Genomic DNA, 25,842 nt, shown 5'->3' on the forward strand with positions numbered 1-25,842 from the left:
AGTTCTCATCTTCCTACTGGGAACATGGAGGAAGCCAGTCCTATGAGGAGCTGACCTTGGCAAAAAGTCACAGGGGCCAGAGCTGTGGCAGACGGGGGAAGAATCCTCAGTGCCTACTAGTGGGCCCAGCACACAGGAGGCTGATGATGTTTATGTCCAATTAGCACCGGTACTGATAAAATTGATCCATAAAAATCCAAACACATTTCACGCCAGATAACCATTTGGTAGAACAGAAATTTCAGCCACAACTCAGAATATTATCCAGCTAAGCTCTATTTTGGAACTAGTGGAATTTGATATAAAAAAAACTGTAGCATTTCAGGTATTAGCCAAGTCATTTCCTTCCTTATTCTCTCCCTCCTTCTCTCCCTTCCCTTCTTCCTTCTTCCCTCCTTTCTAGGAAAACACTACAAGCAATGTAGGAAAGAGCAGGTACGTGGCACAAACCGGCGTGTGGCTCAAATCCCATTTCTTTACAGAATCATGGTGCCTGCTTCAGAGTGAGGTGGCTGGGAGGGCCTTCCCGAAGGCACGGAAGAAAATCAGGGCAGCGGACGAAGCCGAGAGTCCAGGCGTGGAGTCGGCTGCCCTGAGTTCAGCTCACAGTGCCACATACCAGCGTATGGCTCCAGTCAAGTTCATCTCTGCTCTGGGGACAACCGCCCTCTGTGGGAGAGCTGGCCCGAGGATTATAAATGTGTGCGTAAGGGGAAGGCAAAAAGCATGGGGGCAACTCTCAGGACTACCGATGGGAATCTGTCTGCTTCCAGGACTCGGTGAGGAAGGACAGAGTGACCTGATCAAGGCTGCAGGTTAAAATGGTTTGGCCATGTCCCCACCCAAATCTCATCTTGAATTGTAGCTCCCACAATCCCCACGTGTCATGGGAGGGTCCTGGTGGGAGGTAACTGAATCATGGAGGTGGGTTTTTCCCGTGCTGTTCTCATGATAGTGAGTAAGTCTCACGAGATCTGATGGTTTTATAACGGGCAGTTCCCCTGCACACGCTCTCTTGCCTGCCACCATGTAATATGTGACTTTGCTCCTCCTTCACCTTCCTCCATGATTGTGAGGCCTCCCCAGCCATATGGAATTGTGAGTCCATTAAACCTCTTTCTCTTTATAAATTACCCAGACTTAGGTATTTCTTTATAGCAGTACGAAAATGGACTAATACACACACTAACAAGCCAGAGCAGTCCTACAGCCAGGGCTCTGGAGTCTGTATGCCAGACCCCTCCAACTCCAGCACCTGCCCAGGGCTGTGTGCTGCCAATTGTGGGAGGCAGGTTTTTTCGGGGTAGGCGGCAAGTTGCACTTTGTGATGAGCTGCACCAGCACAAGAAATGCTCACAGGGCTGCAGAAGCCAGAGCAGCAACCGGGCCCCAGGGACAGCCCCCAGGCCCAGGTCACCAGGGCCAGGCTTCCAGGGCCTGCAGAAGGAGGGAAGGCAGGGGCAGGCATCCCCCGCAGGCCCGGCTGGCTGCCAAACAAGCCCAGCTTCCGGATAAACAAGGCTTGTCCCCCGAAATGGGCGCCACACAGCAGCATTTTCACAACCGATGAGATGTATTTTAAAATAAGCAGAGCAGCCTGGGCCGCCGGGAAGAACACAGACTCAGTGCACGCACATTCAGAGCCTGATCAATGCGACGTTTTCCATTGATTTCTAAATACCCACAGCTCAATTTTTGCTCAACATTAGGTCTGTGGCTCCCAGTGAGGAGAAATCACTTCAAAAATCGCGGGGTTTCACTGTGGGTGTCACCACTGCTCCTAGCTACGCATCTCCAAAGTGACAGAGGTGTCATCTGATAATGATTATAAAAAGATATGAATGAATCAGGGAGTGCAGACAAGACCACAGCTTGACATTTCAGAATGGGACCCTAATCAAGACTGACAGTGTAACAGGAGCAGTTACACGATGTGGACGTCACAACAGGTCCACAGGCTGGTTCTCACGGACCGGCAGGAATTAAGTTTATTACAACGGGATTATCTGGAGGCATAAGCAGGACGGTGAGGCAGTGAGAGTGGGGCTTCTCCCGCCGCCACTCTTGAACACAAACTTGGGTCTTAGCGAGCACAGCTCAGCCCAGGCGCCCTGGGCAGACACTAACAACCTCCCCGGCCAGGATACCGCGCCTCCTTCTAAGTGGCTGGAAGCAGGGGGCTTGGAAGGTGAGTGTCCTAGGCTCACCCAGGAGTGGTGGTCCCTCTCCTGTCCCAGCGGGCCACCACCCTCGAGCAGCCTCTCATGAGAACAGGATGGGGAGCTGACCCAAAGCCCCCTGGAAGTGCTATGCTCAATGTACAGGAGGGAACACAGGAGCTGGGTGGAGACCAGAGCCCCTTTGAGGCCGCCCCAACCAGCCCCTGACAATGCAGACCCCAGGCCTACCCAGCCGGGAGCCCTCCACAGCTCATGTTTGGGTGAACACCTGTCTCGAGGTGCGCACCTGCTAAGGGGCCCTGGGAGGTGCGGCCACGTCAGCACCTGTGGCTTGTGCCAGTGGTGTCCTCTGAGGTACTTCCTGGGCAACTGGGCCCCAGACACACAGTTCCGTGGGGGCGACTGGAACCAAGGGCCTGCCTTCGGCGGCCTCAGTGTTCTGAGCCCGACTGGTCGCTGCAGGAGCGGAACGGTGACTGAAGTACGTAAACAAAGCCACAAAGCACATGACGTCACCCTCAAGGTGGGACTCACAAGGGCTTTGGCCGAGCCAAAAGGCTGAGTCCAGGCTGGGCCCCCAGGGGAGATGGCCGCAGGCCGAGAGCTGGCCTCCTGGTATTCTGGCTTTCTGTCACATAACGTGCTACAGCTGGAACATCTGTGTCTTCCCCACTCCATCAGCCGAAATCCTCATGCCAAGGTGCTGGTATTAGGAAGCGGGGTCTTTGGGAAGTGACTGGCCATGAGCGGGAGCCCTCGGGGACGGGATTGGTTCCTCTATGAAGGAGACGCCGAGAGGCCCCTCCCCGTTCCGCCGTGTGAGGACATGGCAGAGGGTGCTGTCTATGAACCAGAAGCAGGCCCTCACCAGAGGCCGGGTCTGCCGGTGCCTTGGTTATGGCCTCCCGGCCCCTAGAACTGAGAAGTAAATGTCCACTGTTTCTAAGCCCACTGTCCAAGCTATTTTGTTATACCAGCCCAGAGAGACTAAGATGCTTGTCAACTGCAAAGCACGCAGAATTGGCAAATACCCTAAGACCCACCGAGGGGGCTCTCCGAGGACAGCCTTTGCCAAAACCTGCCTCCTGCAGCTCAGGCGAGGGAAGAGGCAAAGTTAACTAGGGAGGGTGGCTGGGAAGCCGAGGATGCACGGTGCCTGCACTTCTCCAGAAGTGCTGCTCGCCTCTCCCCAGCCTGCAGGTCATCACTGTCCACTGCCCTCCCTGTCCCCTGGAGGCCGAGAGCACCTCAGTGGGGTCTGTGTGTCCTACTGCTCGCCCCTCCCCAGCCCCCAGGTCATTACTGTCCACTGCCCTCCCTGTCCCCCAGAAGCCAAGAGCACCTCGGGGTGGGGTCTGTGTGTCCTACTGCTCGCCCCTCCCCAGCCCGCAGGTCATTACTGTCCACTGCCCTCCCTGTCCCCCGGAAGCCAAGAGCACTTCAGGGTGGGGTCTGTGTGTCCTACTGCTCGCCCCTCCCCAGCCCTCAGGTCATTACTGTCCACTGCCCTCCCTGTCCCCCGGAGGCCGAGGGCGCCTCGGGGTGGGGTCTGTGGGTCCTTAGCTGGCAGCACAGAGCACACTGCAAAGGGGCTGGTGCACAGATGCTGTCACTTTTATAAACGGTAGCTCTGGTCACTTCCTCAACAAAGTGATGAGCTATGAGACAGTTTTGAGGTGCTGCTACCTGGACAATCCCACGAGGGCTGTAGCTCACAAGGTATCCCCATGGGTGCTGGAGCCTCTGGACCCCTGGGGGACTAGGAATCCTATTAGGTGACAGTGGCACTGACAATGACACGCCACAGAGCACCTGTGTTTCCCCAACATTTGCAACGACCCTGAGAGCAGGGGGGGCCCAGTAACATCACACAGATGGAGACGCTGAGCCCTGAGGAGGGAGGCAAAGGCAGGGCCAGCCCCTTTCAGAGACACAAACTTCCTGTCTGAGAAGGTTCCCTTCCCACTCCCCACTCCCCACTGGCAGGGACCGCACACTCCTCACTCCAACCTCTTGGGAGGCCCATTTTCGTGACGATTTTCCCACTTATGCCCACCCTTCTTCCCCAGTGGTAAGCAGCCATGAAGACACCGCCTGCTTCAGGGGCCAGGCTTGGGTGTGGCCCAGTGCGGCTGGTGAAGGTGGCTAGGCAGGCCTGCAGGGACAGTGGTGGAGAGGCTGCTGGGGGCAGGGGCAGCTTCAGGGTGCCAAGGGGCACAGAATGTGGGGCTTTAGGCAGAGGCATCCAGCACCCCGAAGTCAGGGAGGCCTGGGAAAGCTGCCCTAAGGGAGAAGGAAAGCAGGGGTGCAGGGGGGGTGCAGGGGGTCCTCAGCTCCTCACTAAGGGGCAGTACCTGTCCCCTCTTTGTGCAGTGAGGGGGCAGTGACAACAGGGCCGGGACGTCACCATGCTCCAGCGTCCACTCTGACTGAATCCCACCAGCCCCTCCAGCCTCGGTGAGAATCAGACACACTAAATCAGAGAAGAGCAAATATTTTTTCTTTGCATGAGGAATTAAAAGATCAATGCAACTTCTCCTGTGTGCTTTATCTCAAAAAACAAACACCCCAAAGTTGAACTGAGAAATCCTATCATGTTTGCCCTGAAAATCCTCAAACTAATTAGGGTAACGAAATGAACACACCGTACAGATCCAGGGCTTCCTGGACTGGAAGTGGATCACAAGGCGGCACGAAGACCTCCTCAAGCGCTTCCACTTTCTTCCGTTTTATCTTATTTTCCGTTTTTCTATGCCGGCACCAAGTGAAGATGTAGCCAGAGCCCGGGGCCAGGTTTGCTCACACTCCCACCTGCACAGCACGGGCTGGCGACACCCGCAGCCCTGGGCCGACTGGGAGGAGATCTGCCATGAGATGTGACACCGGGACAGGTCTGGGGGCTCTGGAGAGGGGGCAAGTGCATGTCTGCCACCACCCCACCTACGCAACAGGGTGCAAGAGGGGTCCCGATGAGGCAGCTCCCGCTCTGAGGGCCACAGGTGTCCTGGGGGCACGAGCAGTGATGTCCACCGCCCCTGCTCACCTTAGCAGTCCTGGTCCCACGGGGCATGCGAAAGCTCAGGGTGGGTGGGTGCTGAAAGGCCACTCAGAACTCCCAGGGACGAGGGGGCTCAAGCCCAGGAGCCCTGATCACCCAGGCTCTTGGTGCCACATGGCCCAGGGCTGGTTCCGAGTAACTGGGTTCACAGCCTCACCTCCCGGTCCCCCCGCCCAGGTCCGTCCATCACTGAAACAAGCCTCCTCCAGCAAGGTTGGACGCCGGGGCGTTTCACACCCCACCTTTACACTGTTCTTCAACACACAAACTGGGGACAATCAACCCACTCCTTCCAACATCCTACAGCTTTGGTCGAAGCGTGGAGCTTGGTGCCGTAGGAGAGACCACCCAGGTGGGTGGGAGCCAGCCCCAGGAGCTCGAGGTTGTGGGGAGACCGGCTGAATCCTGGGGCCAACGCCAAGTAGCCACGTCCACCAAAGGAGCTGTGGGGACCTGGGGTGGGGGCCAGGACCCTCACTGCTCCTAGGAGACTGAAGAGGGCAGGTGGGCAGGCAGTGGGCAAGGGTCCCCACCGCAGCCGGCACTGGGAGGCCCCAGGGGATGTGGTAGAGAGAGCCTGGGCCCTGACCCCCGTCTCCAAGGCCTTCCACACCACCACGCCTCACTTCCCCTCCGTACGTGAGGTTCTGGGAACCTCAGCCACTCACTCCTCTCCTTTCCCACTGCCCTCTCCACGGAATCTGCCAACTCCTACCCGAGCAACTAGCACTGCCTCCTCAACCGGTGTCCCTGGCCCACCTCCTCAGCCAGAGCAACCTCACCACGTGTGTCCGGATGGTCCTGGCACGTGGCGCACGCTCAGTGAACAAGCACTAGGCGAATGAACACAGCGCTCCACACACGTCCTGCCTAGAGCTTTTTGGTCACTTCCCCTCAACTCTCATTCCTTCAACAAGTACCAACCTAGGCACAAGGATCTCTGGGCAATCTAGAAGCCAAAGTACTGCAGACTCACTCCCAACTCCTCCCCACCACGGCTACCAGCCCTGTGGGACCCGGCCTCGAGGCTCCTCATCCTTGCCTTGGGTCATGCCCCACTACCGCCATCAACCCGGGGCTGGCTCTGGCACCTGTGCCCCCTGAGTGGAACTCTCTGCAGGGCCCAAGGTGCCAGGCGTTGACCACTCCGCATCTCCCCCCACCCCGATCACTGCCTTCTGGCAAGAACCCCAGGCTGTGTGAACCCCAGGCTGTGTGAACCCCAGATTGTGTGAACCCCAGGCTCTGTGAACCCCAGATTGTGTGAACCCCAGGCTGTGTGAACCCCAGGCTGTGCTCGTGTTTATTTTCTGGTTCACTCTCACTCCATCTTCCCTGCCAGGACCGCAATGCCTGGGACCTCCAGGCCCAGAGTGTCACCTGGTTCAGGACATGTGCTCGATACACGGCTACTAAATGCAGAAATCAGCAAAGGAGGAAATGCACCCACCGCAGACCCTCATCAAGGGGCCGTGGGATTAACTGGGATGATAGGAAACAGTGCTGAGCCCTGCGCCGGCCTGCCAGGGGGTTCTGGGAAGGCCGGCTGCCCACAGGTGGGCTCTGCACCACTCTTGTCAGGGAAGAGGCCCCATCCTGCTCATTCCTGAGGAAGACACTCAACAGCAGAACCACAGCCAGTGTCCCCTTCCCAGCTGGGGCCTGGGGGGTCTGAGTCTGGCCACAGGTGCAAGAGGGGTCCCGATGAGGCTGGCTGAGGCCTGAGGGAGCGGGTAAGTGGCCAGCCCTTTGGGCATGGAGGTGGTGGGCAAAGGCACTGCTCAGGCTGGAATCGGCCAAGGCTCCAGGAAAGCTGGGCAGGGAAACTCTGTATCAGCCTCCCCTGTGGTGCCACGTGCCCCGCCAGGCAGAGGACCCTGGAGGCCATCTCCCTGCTGAAGCCCATCTAAATTTGGGGGTGCTCCGTTCTCACATCAGAAACCCAGGACGTGAGCAGAAAGGATGGCAGCTGCACAGCACTAGGAATTCTTTCTGCAAACGAAGTCCAGGGGTGTGACAGTGAAGCCGGCTGACCCCAGGTTTGACAACAGGATGCAGCCTCGGGGTGGGGGGGTCCACAAGACACTCCCAGGCTGCCAGTTGCTTTTTGACTCCTTTAACACTGAAGGTTTACAAAAAGCTCAGGCACTCTCAGCCTAGCCGCACACAAAAGCGACTCTGTCTCTCTAAGTTTCGCTGCCTGTAAACATTGGCAGGTCCGGCCCTGAGGGAGGCCTGTACTGGCCAGGAGCTGGTGAGGGGCGGTGGGCTACCAGCCAGCGGTGCTCCAGCAGAACCCACCTTCCTCCCGCCCCGCCCCGGCCCGGCCCAGCCTCAGGCCGGCGTCATTTATGTCCATACTAGGTTCTTTCAGGTGTCCGGAAAAGGCTGCAAAGTGGGAAACCTGACAGCTGAGACGGAGATATTTTATAAGACCCAGGATGTAATCACATTTCTTCAGGGACCGAGCGGATGAGCTTCTCCAAGTTTATCTGCCTTAGATATCAAACACCACTAATGAGATAATAAGGGCTTTTCTGAACGGGGGTATAATTTTTTTTCTTTAATGGCAAAGCTAATTCACAGGCAGAAACGTGCAAAGGGAGAGACACCAGCAGAGTCCCCTGTCATCCGCCCCACAGGCAGGCAGCATTCTTACGAGGGAGGCAGGGGCAGGGCACCTTCTAGAATAACAAGTGGACACAGGGGACCTGCTTCAGGCCCAAGAGAAAGGGTATTAAGTCCTGAGGTTGAAATGCCAACCTTCACCCAGTCGAGATAAATTCTACTCTGGAAGAAAGGGAGAGAGGGAGAGAGACAGCCCACGGACGGACATTTGGAGCTCACGAGGATGCTGGGGCCATACTGATCGTGCTTCCAGCCTGAAGCCGCTGCTGGCTCAATGAAGTATTGGCACGATGCATGGCAAAGCTGCCTCGCGCAGGCACGGGGCCACACCACAAGCGTCACCGCCGAAGCTCCACGGCCCTCCCATTTCCTGACAACCAGCAAGTGAGAGCTTCAGGCACAGGTTCCAGGAGCCGCTGGCAAGTCCCAGCCAGAAGAGACCTGCCAAGTTCCCACAGGAGACAGATGAGAGTCCTAAAAACCAATGTCGAAAAGCCACAGTCCCATCTCAAGCAGTATGTCAACTCCGCTGCCCAGCTGGAATCACCTGGAATTTCACAAAGGCATCTGGGAGTGAAAATCAAAACCAGCACCCACAGGTGGCCCTTTCACGTGGGGCTGGCAAACCCTCGGAATCAGCCTCCCGCTCTGGTGCTGGGGCCGCCTCCGCAGGGCTGGCTCACGTTCCTCTCAGTCCTTGTCCCCAATAGTTTAGAGACTCCACCCCAAGCATATTAAAATGCAGCCAGACTCCACACTAAATCTATTTCTCCTTATAAAAACATGGAAAGATCCGTATAGTTTTGCTTCGAAATTATTCAGCTGCAAGTAATTCATTTAACTTAAAACTGGCTATGGTTTCTAAGATGTCCCTGTGCACACTTGGGAACCGCTGAGAAGTGACAAATTCTAGGCCACAATTTATGTTCAAATGTCATCAACTTTATATGAATACAAAGTTGAACCCTTAATGAAGTGGATAGGCTGTTATATTTTATAGGCGTCACCTAAACATTTGCCTACTTCGATTTTTTGGAGTTCGTTATTTTCCATATTCCAAAGAGCACACTCAGCCCCCTGAGACCGCGGTGGCCACCCTGTCATGAGCTCATGTCCAAGCAAGCCCTTCAGTGAGGCTGAAATCTCCAAATGAACTCCATGTCCACCCCAGGGAGTTCAAGGCCTTGGTTGGAACTGAAGGGCAATGGCTTGGTTTCAGTTATGTTCAAAGGTGCCATTTCCGCGGACACTCGGGGGTTTCCCACATCCCCAGCAAGCAGCCCGCCTTCAAGCCAATGCAATGGGGGAGCAGGAACCTGCACCTCCCAACCTGCTGTACAAGGCGGGGCCATCGCAGCCTCCCCTGGGACATGGTGCAGCAACCGTGGCAGACAATGACAGGCCGGGAGCCGGGACAGGACTCCCGACACGGCCAGGGAAGAGGAAGAAAGGCCACTCGCGCTGGGGAGCAGCAGGACACAGGCAAGGAGGAGGCTCATGTCCTGTGGGTTCGGAGGCGCAAGTCAGTTTGGGTAGTGGGCCAGGGAGAGCAGGGTGGGGCGGTGCAGGGACAAAGGCCAGGCAGGTAAGTAGCCAGGGGGCAGGGGGCAGGGGGCATGTGTCCACGGTCCCACGGGAGAGCTGGCTGCTTAAGGGCTGCAGGCAGGCACATGAGGGGATCAAGCATACATTCTAGAAAGCTCTCTCTGGCTGCATTCTGACAGGTGGATCAGAAGAAAGCAGGAGTGGGGGCAGGCAGAGCCAGCTCCTGTGACAGTCCCAGAAGAACGGGGTGGCACAGGGCCAGAAGAGGGTTCAGGAACATGGGGTACAACTGCCAGGCCTGACGACCAACACTCGAGGGGAATCCAGGCACAAGCAGACCCCATCTCTTCGGGCACCAAATGGGAGCTCCTAAAGGTGGGGTGGGGGCTGCGGTGTCACCCAGCTGGTTTGGTCACAGCCCTCAAGGATGTATGTGCAGAAACTGAGGGACACGTGAAGAAACTGGCAGCACCCTGCACCCTTGCCACGCCACCATTATGGTACTTTAGCAAAGTATCAGTCTGAAATGAATTGGGAGAAAATCTAAACTGGCCTTCCGCACAGAGAGTCTGGGAGGTGCTGCCACGAACTCGAGTGGCCCCACAGACGGGCTGGGCTAAGCCTCAAGCGCAGCTGGGCTGGGACAGGGCGGGGGCCCCGGGACTACGCACTCACTTCTGGCTCCCACGTGGGATCACTCTCAAGGAGGCTGCAGACCCCAGGGGCCTCTGTGAGAGAGCCGAGGTCACTGTGCACCGATGGGCAGACGCTCTCCTTTCTGCTGAGAAGGGCCCTGTCGCTGCAGAGGGAGGCAAGACGACCAACACCAGGCTCCAACCCCCACTGTCAGCAGGGATGGCCCTGGCATGCTCCTGCTTCCCCAGGCGGCCAGGGCCCCATCGCACAGGCAGAGGCCATCTACTCTCCTTGCTGAAGCAGCAGGGGCAGGCGCTGGATTTTTACCCCCACATGGAGTCACAGATCACATGGAGCCTACAGGGGGCAGGGGGTATACCTAGGAGACCTGCTGAAGTTCATCAGTGACAAGACTTGGCAACTCCAGAAGGGCTGAGAGTCTTCATCAAGAGGTGACGGCACTCACCAGGGTGAAACTGCAAAAAATGAGACTACATATCCTGGTGATCAGACACCACAGACACGCACCTGTCCCGGTCAGCCAGGCCCACACGCACACACTGTAAATAAAGGAACGCTCTCTTCACTCTGCTGATGTGGCCATTACTTGCCTGCCTCACACGTACTGTCAAGTGTGATCTCATGAAGACTCGGGCATTTTGAGGACCTGGGGCCCACCTGCCTCGGACGCAGCACAGAGCCAGTTACACCATCACCAGGAGCTTGCCCGGAGTCCACGTGACTGCCCGTGGCTTAGCCACAGTCATGGCCACGGGGTCCAGCAGGGCCGCTGGGCTTGGGTTCCAGCTGCTCTTTCCCCAGAGAAAGTGGCATCCATCACAGAGAGGGATGATTTAATAAACACGTAGATAATCTGTGAGCAGAGTCACGGGACAAAAATCGATCTTCTGCAGCCTTGTGCAGGACTCCATTTCTCTTCTTTGGAAAGTGCCTTCATGAGTTAAGTTCTTAAAGGAAAAATGATCACAGCACACCTGGGAACAGCAAGGTGCCCAGACTTCTCCCTGGAAAACACCACTCAGGGAGCCTGCTGGGGGGACCGGAAGCCGGTGACAGAACACGGAAGGACCGGCTCCTCCTCCTCCCCCAGCCACTCCTGATTCTCCACCATGGGGCTCCCCGCTGGGAACAGGTGAGGAGCTGGGGAAAATGTGGAGCAGATGGGTGGGCAGAGGGGGGACGGGTGGGGCGGAGGGCGGGACGGGTGGGCCGGAGTTGGGGGGGAATGGGTGGGGTGGAGGGGAGGACGGGTGGGGCGGAGCAGGGGATGGGTGGGGCGGAGCAGGGGACGGGTGGGGCGGAGTGGGGAATGGGTGGGCGGAGGGGGGGACAGGTGGGGAGGATGGGTGGGGCGGAGGGGAGATAGGTGGGGTGGAGGGGAGATAGGTAGGGTGGAGGGGGGATGGGTGGATGGAGGGGGGGTGGGCGGAGGGGGGATGGGGGATGGGTGGGCGGGAAAGGTCCAAAACCCTCACCTCAGGAGGCTCCTCAAGGCTGGGCCAGGATGGCTCAGGGGAGAAGGTGAAGACCACTTGCCCCGAAGAGAACCAACACAAGGCACTTGCCATAAAAGCAGGCACCAAGAGCGCCACATCCGTGAGCCCCAGTGCGTGGATGCCCACTCCCTGTGGCCCCCGCTCCTCCTGCTACCTGGAAAGCGCTCAGCACCTGCCACTCACATTCTCTCAGTGAAGGACAATGGGGCGGATGTTCTTTCTCCACACACAAACGGGGCCGCCTTCCCCGACAGCAGTGGAAGAGCCAGCTGGCCGCAGGTGCAGGCAAGAGCCTCTCAAATGAAGACTCTCACTGCAATAATGAAAGCCCAGGAGGCCTATGTCAAAAGAAATCCAGGCTGGGCGCGGTGGTGGCTCATGCCTGTAATCCTGGCACTCCGGGAAGCTGAGGCGGGTGGATCACCTGAGGTCAGGGGTTCGAGACCAGCCTGGCCAACATGGCAAAACCCCATCTCTACTAAAAATATTTTACCAAATCAGCTGGGCATGGTAGCACACACCTGTAATCCCAGCTACTGGGGAGGCTGAGGCAGGAGAATCACCTGAACCCGGGAGGCAGAGGTTGCAGCGTGCCAAGATCGCATCAGTGCACTTCAGCCTGGGCAACAGAGTAAGACTCTATATCAAAAAAGAAAGAAAGAAAAAAAAAAAACAAAGAAGAAAAACAATTCCAGTTCCACATGAGGCAAGGAGTAGTTTTCCTTATCACTAACCAAGAACTTTCCATTTGCAAAGAGAGAAAGGGTTTGTTTTCCAGGGATCAAAAAAGACCAGAATTAACTTTTCCCCTGCCTGGTTTCCTGAGACCCCGAGGGTGGGTGGGTGTGCATGCACACGTGTGTATGTGTGTATTGTGTGTACTGTGTGCACCCGTGCCTGTGCATGTGAAAAACTGGTAGCTCTGAGCCCTCCTCTGTCCATCAGCTCATCTGACCCTCCAGCAGCCCTAACAGTGCAGTGAGCAGACGCCGCCATCTCCCGTTTCTGGATGAGAAGTTCAGAGATGTTCCAGAACTCTTCCCACTCACAGTCCCGCCCACCCTTCTGGGTCGGTGGAGGGATTTTCCCGGGCGTGCGCACCCGGTAGAGTTAAGGCAAAAGGGCCACTCTGCCCTTGACATGGCTTCCCATCCCAGGAGGTGACCCCCTGCCAGGCCTTGAGGCCTCCAGCCTGACGTTTCCTAGAGAAGCTAGTGCCAGGGGTCACTCCCTCCACCCTCACTGGAGGGCCTGAGCTGCTAGAGCGAGCGAGAGGCACTCAGTGAGCAGATGACACGTGGACAGGGAGAGCTGCCCACCCACCAGGATGCAGAGACCAGATCCTGTGGGCCCCCGGCGGGCCCACCTACTGCTGGCTGCATGCTGGCCACCACCCAGTTACAAGAGGGAGGTGTGGGCCGCCTCCGACACTGTTTTACAGGACAGGGTTCAGGAACGGGGGGGAGGGGATCATGGAGTCCCTGTCTTCTGCTGGCCTGAAAAGGCTCCATCTTTCTTAAAAACATCACCACCTGGCCAGGCACAGTGGCTCACGCCTGTAATCCTAGCACTTTGGGAGGCCGAGGCAGGCGGATTACCTGAGGTCAGGAGTTCGAGACCAGCCTGGCCAACATGGTGAAACCCTGTCTCCACTAAAAATTAAAAAATTAGCTGGGTGTGGTAGCGTGCGCCTGTAGTCCCAGCTACTCGGGAGGCTGAGGCAGGAGAATCACTTGAACCTGGGAGGTGGAGGTTGCAGTGAGCCGAGATTATGCCACTGCCCTCCGGCCTGGCTGACAGAGTGAGACTCTGTCTCAAAAAAACCAACCAAACAACAATCAAAAAAAGCATCGTCACCTTCCTTTGTGTTCCCACGTGCTCTGAGTGGGCACTGCCCTCTGGCAACTGACTCTCTGGACACCAGGAGAATCACTTGTACTCAACCATCCCAGGATGCCCGACGTCAGCTGCTCCAGGAGCCCCAGCTGGGCTCAGGCTGGGGTTGGTCTGCCGCGTGCGGGTCCCTCTCCACAGCAGCCAGTAGGGAGCCCTCAGCAAGGGATATCAAAGATATGCTGGCAAGTTCTTGCAGAGTGGCCCAAATTTCTCTTGCCTTAATTGAGCCACAGAGAAAAAGATCTCATTACTTGTTTTAGACAAGATCCCTGCAAGTCACCCCACAGTCTCTCCCAACAATCCTGTTCCTTCATCTTAACTCACACACCATCTTCCCAACCTTTCGTCATTTACTCCAGAAAGAAAGCTATTAAACTCTGCAGCCCAAACCCCACTTCACCCAGAAACGACCTGAACCTTCCAAATCTACTGCATTATCGTAACGAGAGGTATAATTTAATAAGGAGGGCCCATTTTTTGAAGTATAAAGAAGTTACTTGCTGGTGTCGCCGTGTGAGGACTAGGAACAGAAGTTGCTCTGGGTGTGTCAGGCCTTCCTGCTCCCCCGGGTCTCCAGGGCACGCCTCTTAGCTGTGCCAGCTTCTGGGAAAGCCCCACCCCGGGGAACAACCGAAAGTATTCTGGAAGACACTGGGAATCCAGTGGGCTCTCTGGGGACGGTCGCCCTCCCTGAAGTGTGAGGAGGAACCCAGCGGGGTGCATTTGGCCATGCTGGCGGCAGACCTTGCCGGAGCCTGGGGACTCGATGGGACTGAGATGTCGCCCCTCGCCTGGGTCTCTGCAGGGCCCTGCCCCATGGGCCTGGGGCAGGAGTGTGGTCACTGTGCTGGCCACACCTGGTCCCTGTGCTCACCCTAAGCGTGAAGGCTGCCTCCCCCGCAGCCCTCTGCAGATCCCTGCCCCTCTCTCCTTTACAAGGCTTGTCCCACCTACGCTCCTTCAGCCTCTGTGTCCCCACTCCCGCCTGGCCCAACCTCTGCAGGTGCTATCTTTGTCCTTCTCTGTCCCCTCCAGGCCTCTGCCCGCCTGTCCTCCCAATGGCCCTGTGGCCAGCACTGCTGCCTCAATGTCCTGCACGCCTGTGCTCAGACTGGCGGACCTCAGTGGAGCCCAAACTCATCGCCTGCTTCCCCCGTGGGCCCCTCACTGCTCCTGAAGGCCTGCTGCTCCTCCACGCAAGAAGCCCCCTGTCTATCCCCCTTGCCCTGTGGCCCACTCTGCAAGCCCTGCCTCTGGGACCAGCTTGCCTCCTCCATGCCCCTCGGTGCCACCTGTAGCTGTGAGGGCAGCACCCCATGCCCAGTTGATTTGCCAACTCCACATCAGGCATGTTTTAGCTCCGAAAATGACGTGCACAGAGGCACAGGCAGGTCCCCTCCCCACAGAGCTTCCACCTGCATGCTCATCCCAGGCCCAGGTCAAGAAGAGACAAGGTCCCACTGCCTCCCAGGACATGCGCCCCTAGGCTGGCTCGAGGGCCTGGCGTGGGTAGCCTGTCCTCCAGGCGGCTCCCAGCCCTGCTTCACTCAGGGGTTTGCTGTCCTCTTCCCCAGCTTTCCCACAAGGAAAGCTCTGCTCCCTCCTCGAAGCTGAGCCCAGGTCCCAGCTCCCATGGGACCTTTCCCTCTGAACCCTGCACAGCACCACCCCATCCCCAACCTCCCTGCATTTACCCTGTGGTTCCTGCAGCAGGGACGCAAATGCTCAGCTCAGGTGTGCCCTCCCCCACTGACACAAGAGTCCCCTTCTCTCTCTACCGCTCCCACACAAGGACCCCTCTTCGGGGAGGCCTCATCCGGCAGTGAGCGCACCCACCATGGACCTGCCACGTGCCTAGCCGTCGTGAATGGTGTCCTCTTTCCTCAGTTTCATGCTGTTGCATCAGAACATGGGAGGCCGGGGTGTGGGCCCCCAAGAGCTTCTGTTCAAGAATGGTCCAAAGAGCTAACACCACATGGCCACACAAGCCCCACACAGCAACACAAACCTGATCTCACAGCACGCATGACCCTGTAAACCCCACACTTTCACACACGCAGCAACCCGCACGCAAAGGCACAATTCACTGAAGAGATTACTTTTCAATTGACTCAATTTTGTCTTTAAAATGTCTTGAAACAATAGAGACGGAGACAACGATCTTTACTTTGGCATTTCATGACATTTGCTGCTCCCAGTGAACGCAGGATGAAAGAGAAACCTGTATGAAGCCATTAGCCTGTCGAAGGCTACTCACCATTGCAAGATCAGTCCCATTTGACAGAGACATGGCCCATTGCCACGGGCCGTTCTGTGAGCCGATGGGCAGGCTGAGGCCTGACTGACTCATTAACTGGGTCCTGGGTGTGAGTTTACCAGTGACTCGAAGCAGCAATGGACTGGCCCAGAAGGACACTGGAACCCCAAATGAAAGCATGCAGAAAAGCACGCCGGTTAGGACTGGTGTGTACAAAGTCATCCTGCCGGCCAGCAGTCACCCCTTCCATTCCTACCACGCGCCAGGTGCTGTGCTGGATGCAAAACCATGGCTTGAAACCCCCAGGAAGCACAACAAGGGGGCTTCACAGGTGAGGGGCCTCCGGCAGGAGTCTACACCTTCCTGGAGAGAATGGAGGAAGCGTCACCCAGGAAGCAGCTGGTGCTCTCTGTTTCCAGGCCAAAAGGAAAGGCTGGGTGGCCAGGAGTAAAGCCAAGCGATTCCACTCATCTGCCCCGAAGTCTTGGCAGACGGAATCCCATAGGAACACCCCTCAGCCTCCTGGAGGGGCTAAGACTTCATCGTCATTAATAATGTGGTTCTCTCAGGTAAGAAAAAACTAGAAATGATAAATCTCCATGTGCAAACCCCGTCTTCTCTCCGCCTCCTTCCAGGTATAACTCTAAAGCTGCCATTGATCTTTGAAGCAACCTTCAATTACCCTGAGACCCCAAAGTCCAAATAAGCCAAGGCTTGAGCTAAGGAGCATCTGCTTTGAGGCCTCTCGTGAAGCAAATGAAGGGGACTCCAGGGGTCTGCAGCCGGAGAGGCTGGGCACACCCTGGCACCAGCTTCCGAGGCCAGGGGACGGGGAGGAGGGGGGCCTCGCTGCTGCCTCTGCGCCGTGAAGCCCGCCGGGGTCTCTGCAGGGCACAGGGCTTTTGCTGCTGTTGTCTTTCCTACTTTATAAATCACAGATGCCCAAGAGAACCTGTGATGTCTTTATTGCTTGTCTCCTTAGCAAAGATCCCTGAAGACTGAGGACAGCAGCATTTAGGGCGGCCTCCTGGGGCAGTGGGTGACTTCCAGACTCATCAGGTGGCCATACATGGGCTGAGACCGCCCCCAAGCAGGGGCTGGGCCCAGGGGGCCAGCTGGCCAGCTCGGAGGGTCTCAAAGGTCATGGACTGGAATTTGGTCCCACTGTGCACACAGATCCTCGCAGGTTATTCAGAAATGACCACACCCACCCCCTCCTCTGTGATGGGGACATTGAGGACCCTGGAAAGAAGCCCAGGCCCATGAATGAAATGCAGCCCTTACGTCATCTACGGGCAGGACTGGGCAGTTCAGGAAACCTCATCATGGTGGTTCAGCCAAAGAGAATGCACAGCCACTCACTCAACAGCACTCTGTGCAGCCTGGGAGCTGGGGTGACCTGCAGAGTCCACCCACCTCTCTCTTCCCACAGCCCCTGTGACCCTCTCACACTCTCGTCCCCAGTGCCCCTCATGTGTTACCAGGAAAGCATCTGGTAACTAAGTCTCCACCAGACAAGCAGGGCATGCCTCTTGCTTTGAAGGCCATGGGCGTGTGTGCTCTGTGCGAGTGTTTGCACGTGTATGTGTCAGCGAGCTGAGGGGACACCTGAGGGGTGGACACGGCAGGACACCTGAAGGGCAGGCACGGCAGGTCACCCGAGGGGCAGGCGCGGTGGAGCATCCTAGAAGAAGTGCAGAGAACCCACAGCCCTGCATTCTGAGCACCAGCTCCAAGCCGTGAACCTCCCAAAGCGGTGGAATTCCCACAACCATCCTTAACGTGGGAATTAACCCTAGTGAGAAAACCATGTTGACACATATTGAAAAGAACATGCAGAATACAAAAAAAAATTCAAACAAGAAAATAAAATATCCATAACTCTACTAATGAAAAGTAAGTCAGGGCCGGGCGCGGTGGCTCAAGCCTGTAATCCCAGCACTTTGGGAGGCCGAGACGGGTGGATCACGAGGTCAGGAGATCAAGACCATCCTGGCTAACACGGTGAAACCCTGTCTCTACTAAAAAATACAAAAATCTAGCTGGGCGAGGTGGCGGGCGCCTGTAGTCCCAGCTACTCGGGAGGCTGAGGCAGGAGAATGGCGGGAACCCGGGAGGCGGAGCTTGCAGTGAGCTGAGATCGGGCCACTGAACTCCAGCCTGGGCGACAGAGCGAGACTCCGCCTCAAAAAAAAAAAAAAAAAAAAAAAGAAAAGTAAGTCAGGCTAGCACCATGGTTTGTTTCTGTTCGGTCTTTCTGCCCATGCGTGGAATAGAAGCAAATCTGGGATCATTTTTATCTGTATTACATATGCCGATATATATAATTTCAGGTCATGCTTTTCCTCCACATAGAAACGCACTGAAAACATTTTCTCCTTTCAGTAAATATTACTTGAAGATATAATTTTTGGTAGTTATGAAACATTATAACCAGTCATGTACCATAATTTAGGTAACTGTACCCCGACCGCTGGATATGCAGGCTGCTGCCAATTTGTTTTTCCATAATTATAAACAAGGAGAATTACCAGATCGAGGAAAGGCTCTTGATATCAATTATTAATAGCTCTCCAGAAAGGCTCTGTATCACACCCCTCGTCAGAATGAAAGAGCATGCCTGCTTTACCTCAACTTCATCCACTTCCAGGAGGGCCCTCGCTAAAAGCAGTGCTTATTTCACACAGCATTTGTTTCCATTTTCGATTCTTTACTAATGATTGGAAGAAACACTTACATTTTCTGAATAGCTACATAAATTCTCGTGTGGGTTTCTGACTGCTCTGATTGTCCTCATCCATTTTCTATGAGGACATTTTCTTTTTATTAGTTATTTGTGTGAGTTCTTTGTATATTAAGGGTATAAGCTATGTTGTATACGAAGAACCTTGTCAACTGCCTTTGAATTTGGTTTATGATGTTTCTGGTACACGGATATTTACAACTTCTATGCTGTGCTTAAAATGGGCCACTCTAGAGCGAACTGGCGTTTTCTTGGGCTAGGCATCTGGGGCTCTCTGGCCATATTAAGTTAACTTGTTAGCATTGGGTTTTTCAGACATAAAAGTAATGTAAATTCTAGACCTGAATGAGTGAGAAGGTGGGCTGGGGCCACGAACTTTCAGAGGAGACTTGCTTTTATTCCTCTTCCCTTCAGAGCTAAGCGTCAGGCAAGCATGAACCTACGAAGGCCATTCTGTCTGTCTGTCCTGGTTCACTTGCTTGGGTTCAGGGGTCCTGACTTAGGCAAAGGGTCTCTGACTCACATCCACCTGCTCCAGCCCCAGGCCTTCTCCCTTGCCCCCTGCCAGGGTGTTTATACGGGGAAGCTGGCCCCAGAGCAGGAAGCAGCAGATGCCTTCAGGGCAAACACTAGTTCTAGGGCTGGCTTAGTCCTCTGAAGAGTCCATGAACTTAAAAAGCATTTTGTTAATATCCACGTTGTGTGTGCGTGTGTGTGTGCATGCACCTTGTATGGGGAGAGGACAAGGAGCCTTCGCTGAACGTTTGTTCATCATATTACAGAAATAGAATAGTCCTGATCTCAGTGGGGCTGTCTCTAGCATTTCCCTAGGTACTGGTGGTGGTTGATTTAGAATGTTCTTTAGCAAGTTAATAAAGTATTATTTTAGTTCTACTTAAGGGTAGAGTTTTCTATTCATTAAACTCAGGAAAAGCTACTGAATCTCTTAAGATGTGACTGAGGGCCTCTGGTTTACTGATGGGATACTTTTATTAACAGTGCAAGCCGGACAGAGTTACAGGTGTACTGGCCTGATCTCTGAGGCTAACTCTAGGCTGGCATCCCGGAGCATGGCTACGTCCGGCGGTATTTTTATGGGATATTTTTTATTTTATAATATTGATGAAGGCGGGCCTCATGAACGAGATGGGTGCCGTGAAGGAGGCTGACGGGAGCGCCCAGCCCTCTTGCCCTCCTGCCTTCCATCAAGTGAGGAATGCAGTAACGAGGCGCCCTGGATAGACACCAGAGGTCGGCGCCTTGATTTTGAACTTCCAGTCTCCAGAACGGTGAGAAACACATTTCTATTGCTTATACATTACCCGGCCTAAGGTATTTTGTTATAACAGCAGGAATGGACTAAGACACTCCATGTATGTGGAGGGAGAAACTGGCAGATGTGGGATCCTGCACTGAAGTCACCGATGATTCAGCTGAGACAGGGCGCTGGGAGCCCCGTGTCCGGTGGGCAGCTCTGTGAGACACCGGGCCGAGCCTGCTGCTTCTCTCCAGCAGGGCAGGTCACACAGCGTAAGGTTTTTAGAAACTGTGAACAAATTCACTAGGAAGACATTCTCTGGCCTTAGAATCATATTTAAAACCACGACTTTTGGCGATGTTTGGATTTACTCCCAAATTGTAAGTCTACACAAGTTTTGTTTTGTTTTTTTGTTTTTTTTTTTTTTTTTTTTTGAGATGGAGTCCTGCTCTGTCACCAGGCTGGAGTGCAGTGGGGCGATCTCAGTTCACTGCAACCTCTGCCTCCCTGGTTCAAGCGATTACCCTGCCTCAGCCTCCCAAGTAGCTGGGATTACAGGCATGTGCCACCACGCCCAGCTAATTTTTGTATTTTTAGCAGAAACTGGGTTTCACCATGTTGGCCAGGATGGTCTCCATCTCCTGACCTCGTGATCCACCTGCCTGGGCCTCCCAAAGTGCTGGGATTACAGGTATGAGCCACTGCACCTGACCAGGTTGGGCTTTTTTTAAAGCTTGAGGCAAATTTAGCATTTTTAAAGTGTGTGTGTGTGAATTCCTCTTTTCTAACACAGAGGAGGACTACGTTTTCACCCATCTATCTTGGTCCTCCTTACTGGAGGCGCCTATTTCACTAGCATTTTCTTTTTTTTTTTTTTTTGAGACGGAGTCTCGCTCTGTCGCCCAGGCTGGAGTGCAGTGGCTGGATCTCAGCTCACTGCAAGCTCCGCCTCCCAGGTTCACGCCATTCTCCTGCCTCAGCCTCCCGAGTAGCTGGGATTACAGGCGCCCGCCACCTCGCCTGGCTAGTTTTTTGTAATTTTTAGTAGAGACGGGGTTTCACCGTGTTAGCCAGGACGGTCTCAATCTCCTGACCTCGTGATCCGCCCGTCTCGGCCTCCCAAAGTGCTGGGATTACAGGCTTGAACCACCGCGCCCGGCCTTCACTAGCATTTTCAACTGCCCCTCTAAGATGTACTTAGGAATTCTACATAAAAATCCTGTCTTCTAATGTATTTGTTTGCTTTTACTCATTCATTCTTTTATTGTCTTTATCATAAGTTGTCTTTATTTTTCTATTTTTAACTTCTTGGTTAAAGTCTAAGTTTACTTGTTTTAATGTTTTTAAATAATGAAAGTATTGCATCTTTGAACCTGTTTGCAAGCCCAGCACTGGTACATTCCTTGTGCTTTTGAATATCCTTCTGTAATTACAGGGTCATTTCCATCTTGACCCACATTATTTTGAAGGGGGTTCTTTAACATCCAAATGCTTGGTTTTGTCGTTTTAACTTTATTATGATCTAATTTTAAAGGATTATGCTCAGTGAACAAAGTTTACGTCATTGCTGTTTTCTTATTTTGGAAATGTTTATGGCCTAGGTTGAGTGATTACTTTTTGTAAGTATTCCATAAATACTTAGAAAGAAGACGCATTCTTTGTTGGTACAAATTCCACCCAGAACTCCTAAACCACTCCTTTTTTATGCCATTCAGATTCACAATCCTCCTTATTTATTTATTTATTTATTTATGAGACGGAGTCTTGCTCTGTCGCCCCAGCTGGAGTGTAGCGGTGCCATCTTGGTTCACTGCAACCTCCGCTTCCCAGGTTCAAGCGATTCTCTTGCCTCAGCTTCCCCAGTAGCTGGGATTATAGGCGCCCACCAGCATGCCCGGCTAATTGTATTTTTAGTAGAGACAAAGGTTTGGTCGGCTTACCAAAGTGCTGGGATTACAGGCGAGAGCCACTGCGCCCAGCCCCCACCTTATTTTTAATCCAACTAAATACGCTTAAACTTTACTCCTATGGTTGCTTCACTGAATGTCTTCGTATGTTTTATACAGTTTTAAATTCAAGTTTAATACGAAGACCGGAAAGTGCACAGATCACGGCCTCTACAAGGAGGCTTCCGACAGAGCTGGCGCTGGGCTCCTGTGCTCCCAGGAGCGTCCTGCCTTCCTCGCTCCTGCGGCCGCTGCCAGACGCTTGCTGGGAGAACACCACAGTATGGAGTGACTCTCTCTGCTCGATCCCACGGTGTGGGGGGACTCCCCCTGCGATCCCACGGTGTGGGGGGACTCCCCCTGCGATCCCACGGTGTGGGGGGACTCCCCCTGCGATGCCACGGTGTGGGGGGACTCCCCCTGCGATCCCACGGTGTGGGGGGACTCCCCCTGCGATCCCACGGTGTGGGGGGACAGACCCTGCGATCCCACGGTGTGGGGGGACTCCCTCTGCGATGCCACGGTGTGGGGGGACTCCCCCTGCGATCCCACGGTGTGGGGGGACTCCCCCTGCGATGCCACGGTGTGGGGGGACTCCCCCTGCGATGCCACGGTGTGGGGGGACTCCCCCTGCGATCCCACGGTGTGGGGGGACTCCCCCTGCGATGCCACGGTGTGGGGGGACTCCCCCTGCGATCCCACGGTGTGGGGGGACTCCCCCTGCGATCCCACGGTGTGGGGGGACTCCCCCTGCGATGCCACGGTGTGGGGGGACTCCCCCTGCGATCCCACGGTGTGGGGGGACTCCCCCTGCGATGCCACGGTGTGGGGGGACTCCCCCTGCGATGCCACGGTGTGGGGGGACTCCCCCTGCGATGCCACGGTGTGGGGGGGACTCCCCCTGCGATCCCATGGTGTGGGGTGACTCCCCCTGCGATGCCACGGTGTGGGGGAACTCTCCCTGCTTGATCCCACAGTGTGGGGTGACTCCCCCTGCGATGCCACGGTGTGGGGGGACTCCCTGCTCTGCCCAGTGTTTTCTTCTTGAAGTCCGAGGACACAATTCTTCCTGCTTCCTCCGTGCACCATCCTGCCCCATTCCTGTTCGTCTTTTTATTTGTATTGCTCATGGCTGCTTATGTTCTAGCTGCCAACCCACCCTCGGTGCTGAGTTCACCAAATCACTTCACGTTGCAGAGCAGGCTGTTACAAATCCACTGTTACGGGAAGGCCACCCCATCCTCTCTTTGCCGCTTTCCCCCACCGGCTCCCCTCTCCCCCATCTATCACTTCTATCCCCTGGTCCCTGCTCACCTGCCGACCCCCACAGAGCAGTCCCTTCATGCACCTGCCCCTCCCAACTTGCCCTGCCCCTCGCGGGCAGAATCTGACAGCACGGGGCCTGGCTCAGGGCGAGGGTTCCAGGGGCATTCAGTGAAGGAATGAACAGACCGGCTGAGGCTGTGAGGCCCAGGGTCACCAAGCCAGACTGAGCCCCTGACCCTGGGCACTGTGCACACCTGTGTGTGTTCGGCTTCTCCACTGAGCAGCTGGCAGATGCACAGAACTCAGTCCCAGAGCCAAAGGGGACAAAGGTGAAGGCTCCCAGGCTGGGCAGCTTGGGCTGGCACCCGCTGGTCCTTCCCATGCAGTGCACCCAGCAGCTGGGGCTCCCACAGAGACGCAGGGCCAGGGCCAGGTGGCTGCGGACTGCCCGGAGCACGCTTCCAGAGCAAGGGCCTCAGCCTTCCACGATGCCGCTCTGTCGCCTCCTCGCCGCCTTCACCAGCCTCCTGGGGCAGGCAGCCACCATTCTGGAGGAAGCTGCTTCTCCCAACGAGGCATGAGGCAGTGGCGCACTCACTGATCAGAGACATTTACAGACCTCTCAGCCGCCGAGGCCCCCTCAGAGAAGGTTCCTGACTTCATGGAGGTGCCACACTCTGCTCACACAAAATTAACTGCTTTTTCTACTTAGAAAAACGACTCTGCCAACTGCCGTCCCCACTGTGTCTAAGCGGCTTGCTTACTTTAAAATTAAAAACCACAATGGTCCCAGCTCCTGGGGGCGGGTGGTGGGGTTTCCAACCTCACGAGGCATTCCCACTTCTGGTGGGCACTTCCTGGACACTGGCAGAGCACAGTCGATCCCGTGTGGGTGGCCTCCTCTCAGCCAAGCCCAGGGTGAGGGCAGTGGGGCTCCAAGGAGGGGAAGCTGGCGAGGATGAGGGCCAGCGGGGATAGGGCGGCCTGCAGGGCGGTTGGCAGTTGCACCCCCAGTCTCCTGGGAAGCCAAACTGAGAGGTTTAGACTCAGGGGGTAAAATGGATAAATGAAGATTTTCTGGGATAGCTTATTTTCTAATTTTACAATGCCGTGCTTATTAATCAGCAAAAGATCCCAGTAATGCCGACATCAGGTGCTTAAACTACACCCCCAGCCGGTCAGAACGGGCACAGGACGTGGCTCAGTTCTGGTTTAGGATGACGTGGATGCATGTTCTCCATCCACAAACACCTGGGCTGGGTTCCATCTGCTAGGCCAGGCCCTGTTGGCAGCTCCAGGCCTCAGCACAACCCTCACCTGTCTGGTCTCTCCTGGAACCGAGATGAAGTGGGGCAGCAGGACCTCCCTGGCTCCTCCCAAGGCTCTCGGAAGGAGCAGGGATGCTTGGAGCCACTGACGAGCACGGAGCTGGGGAACAAAAGGCTGCCAGTTGTGTAGAGCACTGCTCTGGGGACCCAGGACCGTCCCTTTAGTTGAGACGAGGGCCTGGAGAAGGCAGAGTGGTGACGCGTGGCTGACCCCAGCCGGCTGGTGCAGAGTCTGTCTGGTTCCCACTGCTGGGGTCTTCCGTGCTGCACCCAGAGCCCTCTGCTGGGTGAATACTGGGCAGAAGGACTTCCCAGCCAGCACCTCAGAGAACAGTGGGTATCACCCCGTGAAGGGGCCAACAGTCCACAGGGTGCTCGGGACGCCTCACAGAGGAACATGTGGGGTGGGTCAGGGGCTGGACACTAGTCCACAGGGAGTCCCACAGGTAGAGCACGGGGCCCAGCAGGGTGTGCCTCTGATGAGTGGGGTGCAAGGAGGGCTCTCCCACTAAGTTGCCAGGGACTAGCTTAGTGAGGTTAAACAGTGCGTCCCCAGTCACACAACTCCCAGTGGCCTGGCTGGAAGGCACCCCAGGCTGTGTGATTTCTTGCCCAGCCCTGTCCCTAAAGCATCACAGTCCAGGTGCTGTGAAGAGGGTTCCAGGGACCAGAGGTCACGCGCTGCACCCTGCAGGGGTCGCGCTGCTGAGGGGCACGCTGGCCCAGGGAAGGTTCTGCGGGGAGCTTGTCACACAGTCACATCAAATAACTCATAACTTGGGCAGCATTTCCACTGCCATGACCACATGACCACTGCCAGGCTCGTCTTCTCAGCTAGACGAGCTTTCAACCAGCGGGAGGTCAGCGGTGAAACGCAGGCAGCGCTTCTCAAAACTCTTCCACAAATAACCCTGTGAACTAAAATTTAATAAACCTCTCTCCTAGTAGAAAATCAAACTCGGGTTCTTTTGAAAGGGCATTTACTTACTTGAAAATCTTTTTCTTCTAGTATTTCCTTCCTCCATCTCACGAGAAAAGCAGCGCACACGTACAAGTGGAAATGAGAAAAGCCCTCTGGTTCAGACTAAAAGAGAAAAAATAACCAAGAGAGAAATTGTAAAGTGTGATCCATGAACATGACTGCAAGGTTATCTGCGACAGTCAGGGTTTATCTAGTCAGGGTTCAGAGAAAACCAAAGCTTGTGTTGACGTACTTTTACTTAATGCCTTAATTTCAAAATTGTCAGCTCATTAAAACAAACACCATTTTCTCTTTAAGTACCAGCAGGCTGATAAACAGCAAGTGAATAGCAGACCAAGCTTTGGGCAGCCTCAGAGGCAGTTGTTCACTCTCCTCTCTTGCACAGACAATAGCCAAAAAGCATAAGAGACAAATTCAACGTGCGCTGGTGCCGTGCCAGGCACAGAGTCTGCTCCTCACAACGGCGTGTGAGGGAGGCCTCCTCCCAACTGCGTGTGACGGAGGCCTCCTCCCACTCCACAGATGAGGAAACAAGGCTGAGCCCAGGCCGGGCCCAGTCAAGCCGGAGATCAGGCACTGGGCCCAGGACCACAACCTGGTCC

General features: G+C 55.3%; 1 protein-coding gene across 2 annotated transcripts in view; it reads right to left on the minus strand.

The window, feature by feature from the left end:
- Positions 1-25,842, minus strand: part of TBC1D22A (TBC1 domain family member 22A) — a 428,246-nt gene that overhangs the window by 29,804 nt on the left and 372,600 nt on the right. For both annotated transcript variants that reach the window (XM_007976122.3, XM_073006581.1), the window contains exon 12: positions 25,247-25,342. In XM_007976122.3, the coding sequence (XP_007974313.1) occupies positions 25,247-25,342 (96 nt within the window). The remainder of the gene's footprint in view (positions 1-25,246; positions 25,343-25,842) is intronic.

The sequence above is a fragment of the Chlorocebus sabaeus genome, chromosome 19 (assembly GCF_047675955.1).
Source record: "Chlorocebus sabaeus isolate Y175 chromosome 19, mChlSab1.0.hap1, whole genome shotgun sequence".
Classification (NCBI taxonomy): Eukaryota; Metazoa; Chordata; class Mammalia; order Primates; family Cercopithecidae; genus Chlorocebus; species Chlorocebus sabaeus.